The 13,059-nt window shown below is 48.1% G+C and overlaps 1 protein-coding gene across 1 annotated transcript in view; it reads right to left on the bottom strand.

Annotated features, from left to right (window-relative positions):
- Positions 1-13,059, bottom strand: part of SLC39A4 (solute carrier family 39 member 4) — a 524,681-nt gene that overhangs the window by 23,534 nt on the left and 488,088 nt on the right. Inside the window, exons 9-11 of the mRNA XM_069621954.1 lie at positions 12,999-13,053; positions 8,636-8,788; positions 7,839-8,026 (exon numbers count right to left, since the gene is read on the bottom strand). Coding sequence (XP_069478055.1) covers positions 7,839-8,026; positions 8,636-8,788; positions 12,999-13,053 — 396 coding nt within the window. The remainder of the gene's footprint in view (positions 1-7,838; positions 8,027-8,635; positions 8,789-12,998; positions 13,054-13,059) is intronic.

Here is a 13,059-nt window from a genome sequence, read left to right on the forward strand (position 1 = left end):
TGTGTTTCCACTTCCACGTTATAGCATTTACATATACTGTCTTTTGGATTCAAGACTATGCATGCTGTGCACGAGAACATTAGGGACACCTTCACCCATCACACAGGACTATCCTTTGCGGAAGTATGTATCCACAGTGGTTGGGGGTAGGGTGGTGGGAGCGGGTTGCACCGGGCCCACACCAATTGTGACTCGAGCAGTAACACATGGGTGAACTTCGTTTTTTGCTATGAACATTGAAGTCCCCTGGGGGACAGGCTACACCCCAACTGGTTAATGTTAGTCCTTTGTATTTATTTACAGTGATTGAACCCCTACCGTGTGGTTGCTGAACTTTGGGGGTTGGAGAAATGCCCAACATTCAACCCTCCGGATGGTCATGTGCCCTGAGGAAGGCTGGGTCGTGATAAATTATTAGTTGTCCCACAGAGCCGAAACTTTAGTTGTCAGTTGTTGATTGCAATATATGCTATACTAAAGAGATGTGTTTGAAATAAGTTTGGTGTACTGTAATTTATTTTACATAGGTGTTATAATGTTGTCACCACGTAGTACAGAGTAGTGGTACACGGTGTTAGTTTTATCAGTGCTGATTGGGAACTAGTTGTACCACTCGCCATTATTTGATGGTTTGTTGTAATGTTTTTTACTCATGTGTATGGAGTGAGTGTTTGACCCTCGGTGTTTGATGCATATTTAGGCTTTGAGATTTAGTTGTGTGTCGGGTTAGATATGTATGTAATTTTCTCTGTTGATTGCATTTATGTGTAATCTTATTCGCAGAAAAAGTCAAAATTGTTTTTGATTATTACTACAGTCGTTTTTGGCCCATGAACGTTGTCTGGTTTTATGCTGAAATGTTTTTTTCTGTTGTTCTAAATCTAAATAAATGAATTCCATTGGTTAGGACTCCCCGCTGTGCTACTCCTAGAATGCGTAGGCAGCAGGAAGTGGGGCTAGGGCACAGGAAGTGTGATTGGCCCAAGAGATTCCAAGATGGTGGGACCCATCTCTGGACTGTAATTTCTCTCCTAGACCGCTCTAACTCCTCTCTTCCCCTTTCTGTCTTGCATCAAAGAGACTCCAGTCGTTACCACCCTGGTGTGACTGACCTCTTTATTGTCTTGGTAGGGCTTTCCTTTAAAGCACCAGTCCCCTCCTTAGCCCCTGGGAATATACCCTGTCCTCTCAGAAAGTTTACAAGCCTTTCCTGAGAGAACAAATGAGGCTTCTAGGGTTTACCCAAATTATTTGTTTGGGTGAAACATAGTCCCAGACCGTTGATACACAAAAGGCCCTGACAGTTGTGAGACCAGGCTGACAATAAAAATGACATCAAAGGGTTTTGGTCAGTATAACTGTATCTTACCATAGGCCAACATGTCAACCCAGACATGTTATGTTATGAGTGAGAAACCTGAAGGTGTCTCACTCACTAGTCCCCGTGGATCTGTCATTCAGGTGTCCAGGACATGGCAATCGCTGTTGGATCCAGTTCCTGAGGGTGGACCAGTGCCTTCAGGGAGTGGAAGTGGGGCATTGAAGTTTGAGACGCGTTATCCCTTTCCTTGTGACACCTTTTCCACATCCTGCCTAGTAGGATACTTAGAAACTCTATCCCCCCTTTCCCCTTTTCCAACATGAACACTTTCTCACAGCGTGAACGACAACAGACTAATACTCGAGCCGTTTACCTGACATGTCCCAACACAAGGGTCAGGCCGAGTCATGGAGAGAACTTTTCAATATCGTTTGGTGCCTCACAGTGTAACTGGAGTATCTCCTTTTGAGGTTCTTCGTGGGAGGAATCCGAACACACACTTGTGCCCCGGGTGGATGGGGAGGTCAGCTTGTGTGGGAGTTGACGTTGAAGGAGCGAGAGAGAGGATGCGTGTGTGTGGGTTGAGGGCCAAAGCTTGTTATGATTTCAAGAATTGTTGTAGGGAGTTAAAGGTAAATGAGGGAGATTGGATCAAGGTGAAGTTGCCCACTAGGGTGCAGAAGGGTTCTGCTGTTTACTCTGAGCCGAAATTGGTGGTGAAGGATCTGGGGTCATCATTCTGGTGCGGGGTGGTGCTGTGTGGAATAAGGAGAGAGTGGCAGTGATCAAGGGTGGAAGGTTTTTGAAAGGTTGGTGTGGCAGAAGTCTAAATAAGTGAGGTGGGAAGCCAGAGAGGCAACACTGTGATTTCATGTTATTTTTCTCTTTTTATTGTTTTGTTCCGTTTGCCTTCCTGTGGAAAGAAGGGAGGTGTTAGGTGTGTGTGCGTGTAATAGGTGTGTGTGTCTAACACACATGCACTATCACCTATAATTTATTCTATTAATTCATTAGGTATATTCAAGGTACATAGTTTATACAGCACACTGTGAGTATTAGAGTCTCATGTAAGGTTCCATCTGGTGCATCTTGGCCACTGTTGCCAGGGACTCTTGTTATGACTCACCATGTGGAATGGGAATGCTGTGGGGTGAAGGGTTCTAATGTTCCAGTTTACAGTTGGCTCCCTGGCTGGGGGTTGTCATTGAGAGTGCTGAAATAAACCTACCTTATTTGGTTTGGTAACATTGCTGTGGATCTCTGTCATTCACCCATGTACAACAATTACCAACCCCCAACAATCCATCTAAGTATGGTACATTACCAACCCCCAACAATCCATCTAAGTGTGGTACATTACCAACCCCCAACAATCCAAGTGTGGTACATTACCAACCCCCAACAATCCAAGTGTGGTACATTACCTCCCACCAACAATCCATCTGAGTGTGATACATTACCAACCCCCAACAATCCATCTAAGTGTGATACATTACCAACCCCCAACAATCCATCTAAGTGTGGTACATTACCAACCCCCAACAATCCATCTAAGTGCGATATATTACCAACCCCCAACAATCCATCTAAGTGTGGTACATTACCAACCCCCAACAATCCATCTATGTGTGGTACATTACCAACCCCCAACAATCCATCTAAGTGCGATATATTACCAACCCCCAACAATCCATCTAAGTGCGATATATTACCAACCCCCAACAATCCATCTAAGTGTGGTACATTACCAACCCCCAACAATCCATCTAAGTTTGGTACATTACCAACCCCCAACAATCCATCTAAGTTTGGTACATTACCAACCCCCAACAATCCATCTAAGTTTGTTTGTTTGTTTGTTTGTTTATTTATTTGTATAGCGCTCTTGACCCAGGGGTATATGTGCGCTTTGAACATCAAGTTACAGGCAACAGTAGGGAACAATAGTACAGTAGTAATGAGGCAAAGTAAAGGTTGTCAAGCAGGCAGTTAGTGCATAGATGATAATAGGCAAAACATAATAAGAAACATTTGTACATTAGGTATGCGTACATACATGGTTGGTTATTTGTTGAGTAACCAAGTGATGACCTTAGTTCTGAAGGGTTGGAAGGTGGGTGTGGATTTGATATCCAGTGGAACAGTGTTCCAAAGTTGTGAGGCCAGAGCTGGGAAGCTGGATCCACCAGCTCTTTTGAGGGAGTATTTGGGCACCGTCAGTTGTAGTGTGTTAGAGGATCTAGTGGTTCTGGTGTTCTGTCTAAATGTAAATTTGTTAGTGAGATAGGGTGGGGCTAGATGGTTAAGAGCTTTGTATGTGAGGCATAAGGTTTTTAGGTCTATTTTTTGTTGGATGGAGAGCCAATTGCAAGCGATTCTTGTAGCGGAAATATGTTCTCTTCTAGGAATATTTAGGGCGGCACGGAGTGCGTTATTTTGTAAAACTTGCAGTTTGTTGATTACTGTTTTGTTGGCACCTACATAGAGGCTGTTACAGTAGTCCAATTTGGATTGAATGAGTGCTCTGGCTAAAGTGAGGCAGTTGTTAGGGGAGATCAATGGTCTGCAGGCCCTGATTAATTTACCAGTGTAGGCAGTGGCTGAGGCAGTCATATTAATTTGTTTGGCTAGGTTGGTATTCGTGTCTAAATAGAAACCGAGGGTTTTTACACTCTTGGCGATGGGTATGGTGTGGTACATTACCAACCCCCAACAATCCATCTAAGTGCGATATATTACCAACCCCCAACAATCCATCTAAGTGTGGTACATTACCAACCCCCAACAATCCATCTATGTGTGGTACATTACCAACCCCCAACAATCCATCGAAGTGTGGTACATTACCAACCCCCACCAATCCATCTAAGTGTGGTACATTACCTCCCACCAACAATCATCTAAGTGTGGTACATTACCAACCCCCACCAATCCATCTAAGTGTGGTACATTACCTCCCACCAACAATCCATCTAAGTGTGTGTCAGGGATGGCACTCTATTAAGAGTGGCACAGGACACCCAGAAAGGGTTTGGGTGGTTGTGCCAAAATAAAGTGGACAGAAAAGTACACACACAGCTGAAAGGAAAGAGAACGAAGAGTAGGCAAGAGTAGCAAGGAAAAAGGTACAGAATGACTTCCCTCTTGGGGTGTATGCAGATATAGGAAAAGAGTATTCCACGAACCTTAGGAAAAACTCTAGCCTTCTGCACAGTTTTCTATAACAGAGGCCCACGCTGTTTGCTCATGGCTTGGAACAGCAGCTATGGGTGTCTGTAATGTAGAAATGAGACAAGGGAAGGGGCAGAGGTTGACTGATGGGAACCAACAGACAAGCTCTGTACAAAAGGGTCTACAAACAGTACAAGAGAAGATACTTACAGACAAATCCAGGAAAAGGAGGTTGATAGCAAACTAGCAGAAGGAACTGAAGGGAAAGTCGTGTAACAGGATTGGATAGCAGAGGACAGTAAGGAACAAGGTTGAGAGCTCAGAGGAGCAGGAAAGCAATGAGCAAGCCCACAGGAGCAGGGCTGTAAGGTAGAGAGCCCAGAGGGAAAGGGCTTAGGGCAGCAGAGTAAAGCAGGCTGCACGGCAAGGAACCCAGAAGGGCCGGGCAGCAAGGAGTGAGCCCTGAGGGGCAGGGCCGCTGACCGTAGAAGGTTGCAGAGGACTGTAGAGGGCTGCTAGGCCGAGAACCCTGCGGAAAAAGGTAGGTAGTAGGCAGCGGTGCGTGATAAGCTGTAAAGTAGGAAGCCTAGACGACAAGGGCTGTAGGCAGCCGGAGTGAGGCAGGCTGCAGAGCAGGGAGCCCAGAGGACAAGGGCTGTAGGCAGCCGGAGTGAGGCAGGCTGCAGAGCAGGGAGCCCAGAGGACAAGGGCTGAGGCTGGAAAGCAGCAGAGCGTGATCGGCTGCAATGTAGAGAGCCCGGCAGGGCAAGGGCGGAGGCTGGAAGGCAGCAGAGCGTGATCGGCTGCAATGTGGAGAGCCCGGCAGGGCAAGGGCGGAGGCTGGAAGGCAGCAGAGCGTGATCAGCTGCAAGGCAGGAGCCTGGAAGAGCAGGGTTGAGGCAGGGAGCCCAAAAGGCTAGGGCTGTAGGCAGCAGGGTGTAGCAGGCTGCAAGGCAGGAGCCCGCCAGGACACTGGAACAAAAAGCAGGTGAAAGCAGGAAACAGCATACAAAGTTTGTAGCTCGAAGCAAAAAGGTGCCAGAAGGACTCTCAATGCAAGAGACTGAGCTCTCGCAGGCAGCAGCTTTTATACTGCCCAGCCCAGCACAGAGGCAGGCTAATTGGTTGCACCTGGCTCAGCACACCTGCAGACAATCCCTCTCTGTTCCTGAGCTGGTGGAAGCAGAGCAAATCCCTAGGGCTTCTGGGGATTGTAGTTCTGATGAAGAAAAATAGGGATAGCCAGGAATAGATGGTTATAGCCAAGTGCATTATGGTAAGTGTAGTTTTTTGGGAAAAATAAAAAGGCACCAAAGTCTCGCAAATGGGAAATAAAGTCCAAATAGTGAATAGCGGTTGATCCAAGAGTTTTCTGTAGATAAATGAATAACAATTTGTCCATATTGATCGCCAATGTATGCGCCCATGGCGCAGGCATGACAGTGTGGTACATTACCAACCCCCAACAATCCATCTAAGTGTGGTACATTACCAACCCTCACCAATCCATCAAGTGTGGTACATTACCAACCCCCAACAATCCATCTAAGTGTGGTACATTACCAACCCCCAACAATCCATCTAAGTGTGGTACATTACCAACCCCCAACAATCCATCTGAGTGTGGCACATTACCTCCCCCAACAATCCATCAAGTGTGGTACATTACCAACCCCCAACAATCCATCGAAGTGTGGTACATTACCAACCCTCACCAATCCATCAAGTGTGGTACATTACCTCCCCCCAACAATCCATATAAGTGTGGTACATTACCAACCCCCACCAATCCATCAAGTGTGGTACATTACCAACCCCCAACAATCCATCTAAGTGTGGTACATTACCAACCCCCAACAATCCATCTAAGTGTGGTACATTACCTCCCCCACCAATCCATCAAGTGTGGTACATTCCCTACTCCCAGTAATCCATATGAGTGTGGTACATTACCACCCAACAACCCATCTAGTTGTGGTACATTACCTCCCCCAACAACCCATCTAGTTGTGGTACATTACCTCCCCCAACAACCCATCCAAGTGTGGTACATCACTACCCTCAACAATTCATCTAAGTGTGGTACATTACCTTCCCCAACAATCCATCTAAGTGTGATGCGTGGCTAGTCTTTGCAATTCCTAAATGCAGAATACGCCTATCTTACACAATATGGCTAAATGCGAGATGTGACTGACTAACTCAGATAGGCTTTTTTGTAAAAGGTCATTAGAGTGGTGGTGTTTTAATGGAGTACAGTAATTGCTGCACTCCCCGCCCAGACCACACTTACCTTGTCTGTTGCTGCTGGTTGACTGCACCAGGCTTCCCAGGCATTTCCTACCCCCTCAGCACATCTAAATGTGGTACATTACCACGCCGCAGTATTTCGGAACAGAAAAGAATGCTATTATTACCCTGGTCTTGCGGGCTGGGGTACTAATAGCAATATGCCCCTCGCGCGGGGGCATTACCGAGTCTGGTAATGCCCTAGGGCCTTTATTGCCACTGATTCCCACTTCCTTTACATTCGATGTGTCCTTGGCCCTTCACCACACGGTCCATGGAACGCCCCTCGCCCTTTGCAATTCTATAGCTTGTATAAGTGTGCGTAATGTACACAGTCATAACATTCATCAAGCACACTCGTTCCAAGCATCCACAGGGTTTAACTTCTCTGAATGGGGTTGGGAGGGATAGCTCAGGGGCAACATGGACACAAGCGACACAGGTTCTATCCCCGGGTCTGCGCTTAGAAACCTCTGGGTATTAAGCGCGTTATAAATAACCAATTACAATCTCCCGTACTCTTGTTTTATGCAACTGACTTCCAGGGTTCCATGTCATTTCGTTGCCTGCAATTTCATCCCCTGTCATTTTAACGTGTACATAACATCGAAAATGCTCATCGTCCCCCTCCCACACTTATTTTTGGCTATTGCCTACCCGCCCAGACCCTCATCTGCCCTTTACCACCCCCCCCCCCAAAAAAATTCGATGAGCATATTCGTTGTAATATGCACGTTAAAACGCCAGGGGATGAAAATGCAGGCGATGAAAGAACGTCGTACCATGCCAGGCTTCTTAGGCTCTCACAATGAAGGTGGAGTCCCAGGGGAAGTAAGGATATGTGAAGACAGAATAAGTACCGAAATAAGAGGTCTGGGTGAGAAATGGTTAACAGGAAAGGAAATGAGTTCACCAGGTGGTGAGATGGGACCTGGAAGAGTAGGGGGTCGGATGGCCGCGAAGGCCTGCTAGATTTGATAGGGTACTGGAAGGAAGGGAGGGAATGTGCAAAGGAGAGAAGGAGAGAGACAGCTCAGTGCTTGCTCTGGGGTCTCACCATGTCCACCAGTGCTACATAGAGGAAGAGTCCGGTCGCCACGGTGAAGATCCAGCGCTCCACCTCTTCGTCAGCCGAGATGGAGAGGGCGATGTAGAGACCAATGAAGGACGTGAGGGCACTGCCGAAGTTCAGCAGGAGCGCCATCTTCACGCTCAGTCCAGCATGCAGCAGGGCCGCAAAGTCACCTAGCGTCGGAGAAGCACAGAGAGTTAGCCACCAGAAACACACCCACTTAGGGAAAACGCTGCTCTTATGGAGACTGATGCTGGAGGGTAGGGGATGGCCACTATTGTCCAGGTCAAAGGTGGCCAACAATGGGACAAGCTAGGATGCAAGCGCGTGATCACAGAGCCCACTGGCTGCTAGCAGAAAGATCCAGGTGCAGCACGGCAGGTGTGAGTAGGGCTGCCTTTGTAATGACTAACAAACACTACAAGTACTTGCAAAGACAACAAAACCAGGACTGGGTGAGCGTCTCATGTCTGACATGGGGCAACTTGAGATCTCTGCACGAGGGACAAGAGTGAAACTAACAAGGTTGGGTTCAACAGAGGTCAGAGTAAATGTACTGCGGCCCAAGAAGTGGCCGCCACTCACAGCCCAGAAAACTAGGGACCATGCTGTATCAGAGGGAACCCCACACCCATGTATCCAGGGCCACAAGCCTTAGAAAGTGTTGGACCAATGGGGTTGGGCACAGAATGTCATTCTGTCAACGCCTTCTGTTTGTGCTCTGCGTGTTAAAGGACAGGACCTCAGTTCCTCTGCGATATCTGGCGGAAGTGGCGTCATACCCAGCTCATGAGGAAGCTCGTGGCACACCACGGCCACTGATGTGGCGAGACCTGTCCTCCAAGAGGTGGAGAAGGCCGCGCCCAGGGCCAGTCCGTCAGCAAAGTTATGGATCCCGTCTCCGATGGTGATCATGTATGGGATCATCCGCAGCTCTACAGACAGAAGGAAAGAGAAAGTGAGACCGAAGGGATCTTTGGCCTGCTCCACAAAAATTAAACAAAGCATCAAAATGCTGCACACCAACACATCCAAAGAAGCTCTGACGCATATTTTAAGTCACAACAAATCAGTCATACTTTGCACCTACCAAAAAGAATGGCCAGGCATGACCTATGGATTTAGGAAGCATAGAGCATTAATGCTTCTTCAAACAAGCCCTAAAACATTTTTATTTAACAAGAAATGGAGATATATTGTTTTAATATATTTTAGTTATGAAAAAAATGCCTGGCTTCCATTTTTCTCTACATTCTTATTCCAAATTGAGTCTTTCTTTCGGGTCCGGCCGCTGTTGTGAAGGCGTTATTAGTGCCTATATGTATAAAGGATTTGGTTTTGCTGCCTCTTGGTTGCTTCAGGGTGCTACGTCAGCCATTTACGGTTAGTCCGAGTGGCGGTGTTCGTCATCCGATTTGTATCAATGGTTTTAAGGATGATCTGTTGATCTTGTGTTGCCGTGCTCTGTAGATGTAAATCAGGGGTAAAAGATACTGCAGCGAGAACAGAGCTCTTGCATTTTGGGTGACTGGTATTGGCCCGTCCCATAGACATGGGTAATGGAGTCATGAGCCGCGTCTCTAGCAGTTGATTGCATTTTGGTGACAGGGATTGGCCCGTCCCATAGACATGGGTAGTGGAGTCATGAGCCGCGTCTCTAGCAGTTGATTGCATTTTGGTGACAGGGATTGGCCCGTCCCATAGACATGGGTAGTGGAGTCATGAGCCGCGTCTCTAGCAGTTGATTGCATTTTGGTGACAGGGATTGGCCCGTCCCATAGACATGGGTAGTGGAGTCATGAGCCGCGTCTCTAGCAGTTGATTGCATTTTGGGTGACAGGGATTGGCCCGTCCCATAGACATGGGTAGTGGAGTCATGAGCCGCGTCTCTAGCACTTGAGTGCATTTTGGGTGACAGGGACTGGCACCTCCAATAGGCATGGGTAGTGGAGTCATGAGCTGCGTCTCTGCCACTTGATTGCATTTTGGGTGACAGGGACTGGCACCTCCAATAGGCATGGGTAGTGGAGTCATGAGCCGCGTCTCTAGCAGTTGATTGCATTTTGGGTGACAGGGATTGACACCTCCAATAGGCATGGGTAGTGGACCCAATCCTTGGTGTCTTCTGCAATGCTGGCACATGTCGCAATCACCAACTGAACACAGTATTGAAGAACTCTTTCCAGCTAAAACCCCAAGGAAGACCCTACTATACACCCAGGGAACAACAGCCTTATGGTAGTAGGTGCCCTCATTAACTGGAAAAGTCCAATATACAAGCCTCCCCACCTGCTAGAGTTTGAGGATATAGATTGACCAAAACAAAACTGAACGCCACGTCATTGTCAAGAAAACTGAGCCAGTGCCCCACCCCCGATGAGATGGACGCGGTTCAAGCTACTCTGTCTCGCCTATGAAGGGATTGACGGCCTTGAACCCAGCTGCCTGCAAAGAAAGATCTTCAAACACTACCCCTCATGCCCTCTAAGAACTTCTAAAGACGCCGTCCTCCCCATACCTGGATCCCACTATAAACATACAGGTGATCGGTCCATGGCACAGGGACTCTACTGCCACTAAACTCTGCTCTGCCCACGTCCCTATGCAATTCAGGGTGCGCTTTAACATCCTCATATTCCAGTGAGTAACCTACCCCATGAGGATCTGGGACACTTCTTTCCTTGATCCAGCCTTTCACCTAAGCTTTCAGGAGAACTGTGACACCCCTTCTTTCATTGCTGCGTCAGCCTTCACCATAACATACCCAGTGTCAAGACAACGCAGGGCAGGTAACACTCACCATGCTCTCCTCAAGATGCCACTGCCAAGGAGCAATTCAGCAAGCTTTGTGCAATATATATACATACATATATATATATATACTTGAAAATAAACATTGTGTACTGGTTTATATGGTTGATGGATGGCGAGGAGCAACTGGGCTGCAAGACGCTGTAATCAAATAATTGCTTGGTGCTGTGTGTCTGGTTCTGGACACACACATTTTCATACAACTCTTTATGCCCAATTCCTTTCACGTAGTAAGGGACTGGTACACAACCCTGCCAAGAATCGTAGCTGTGAATGCAGGTCGCACACAGGCAGCTGAGCTGAGCACTCACCTCGCCAGTGGATCTTATCTGGTACAGGGTGTTTGGTGTGTGTTGTCTGGTGCTGGTTGTCTGACGCAGGTGTTTGATGTCAGTTGAATGACACAGGTTGTTGGATTCTGTGTTCCTGGTGCTGGGCGGTTAGCTCTGTCGTCTTTGGAGTCTGGTGTTGGTGGTTTGGTGGTGGTTATCTGCTACTTGTTTACTAGTGCTTGTTGTCTGTCTGGTGCAGGTGGTCTTATGTTTATGATTTGGTACTGGTTATCGGCTGCTTGTTGTCTCATGCTTGTTGTCTGTCTGGTGCAGGTGGTCCTCTGCTTGTGCGCTAGTGCTGGTCGTTGGTTCTCTAGTACCTGTGGTCGGTCTGGTGCAGGTGGTCTGATGTTAATGATTTGGTACTGGTTAGCAGCTGCTTGTGCTCTAGTGCTAGTGTCTGTGTGGTGCAGGTAGTCTGGTGTTGGTGGTCTGGTGTTGGTGGTCTGATGCTGGTTACCAGCTGCGTGTTGTCTAGTGCTTGTCGTCTGTCTGGTGCAGGAGGTCCTCTGCTTGTGAGCTAGTGCTGGTGGTCTAGTGTCGGTTCTCTAGTACCTGTGGTCTGTCTGGTGCAGGTGGTCTGATGTTAATAGTTTGGACATGGTTAGCTGCTGCTCGTGCTCTAGTGATCTCGGTCTTTGTGGTGCAGGTGGTCTGGTGTTGGTGGTCTGGTGCTAGTCACCTGCCGCTTGTTGTCTGGTGCTAGTGGTCTGTCTTGTGCAGGTGGTCCTCTGCTTCTGTGCTAATGCTGGTGGTCTAGTGTTGGCTGTCTAGTACCTGTGGTCGGTCTGGTGCAGGTGGTTTGATGTTTATGATTTGGTACTGGTTATCTGCTGCTTGTTGTCTAGTGCCTGTGGTCTGTTTGGTACAGGTGGTCCTCTGTTTGTGGTCTAGTGTTGTTTTTTTTCTGGTGCAGGTGGTCTGATGTTAATGGCTGGTACTTGTCTGTCTGGTGCAGATGGTCTGATGTTAATGGTTTGGTACTGGTTAGCAGCTGCTTGTGCTCTAGTGCTAGTGGTCTGTGTGGTGCAGGTGGTCTGGTGTTGGTGGTCTGGTGTTGGTCTGGTGCTGGTTACCAGCTGCTTGTTGTCTGGTGCTATTAGTCTGTCTGGTGCAGGTGGTCCTCTGCTTGTGGTCTAGTGCTAGTGGTCTGTGTGGTGCAGGTGGTCTGGTGATGGTGGTCTGGTGTTGGTCTGGTGCTGGTTACCAGCTGCTTGTTGTCTGGTGCTATTGGTCTGTGTGGTGCAGGTGGTCCTCTTCTTGTGGTCTAGTGCTAGTGGTCTGTGTGGTGCAGGTGGTCTGGTGTTGGTGGTCTGGTGTTGGTCTGGTGCTGGTTACCAGCTGCTTGTTGTCTGGTGCTATTGGTCTGTCTGGTGCAGGCGGTCCTCTGCTTGTGGTCTAGTGCTAGTGGTCTGTGTGGTGCAGGTGGTCTGGTGTTGGTGGTCTGGTGCTGGTTACCAGCTGCATGTTGTCTGGTGCTTGTTGTGTGTCTGGTGCCGGCAGTCCTCTGCTTCTGGGCTAATGCTGGTGGTCTAGTGTTGGTTCTCTAGTACCTGTGGTTGGTCTGGTGCAGGTGGTCTGATGTTAATGGTTTGGTACTGGTTAGCAGCTGCTTGTGCTCTTGTGCTAGTGGTCTGTGTGGTCAGGTGGTCTGGTGTTGGTGGTCTGGTGCTAGTTACCTGCTACTTGTTGTCTGGTGCTATTGGTCTGTCTGGTGCAGGTGGTCCTCTGCTTGTGGTCTGGTGCTTGTGGTCTGTCTGGTGCAAGTAGGTGGTCTGATGTTGATGGTTTGGTGCTGTTCTTTGCTGCTTGTCCTCTAGTGCTTGTTGTCTATCTATTGTAGATGGTCTGCTGTGTGCGGCATAGTGACAGTTGTCTAGTGTCAGTGGTCTGGTGGTGTCGTCTAGTGCGGGTGGTCTAGTGTTGGTTCTCTAGTGCTGATGGTTTGGTTAAGGTTTTCTGGTGCTATAGCAATGCTGGTCTGGGGTCAGGCGAGACCTACCTCTGCTTCTTTTAATCTCTTCTGGTTTTGGGAGCTCTGCTTCCTCTGGGTTGATCTAAAG

Source organism: Ambystoma mexicanum, chromosome 5q (genome assembly GCF_040938575.1).
Source record: "Ambystoma mexicanum isolate Mex_15411 chromosome 5q, UKY_AmexF1_1, whole genome shotgun sequence".
Lineage (NCBI taxonomy): Eukaryota > Metazoa > Chordata > Amphibia > Caudata > Ambystomatidae > Ambystoma > Ambystoma mexicanum.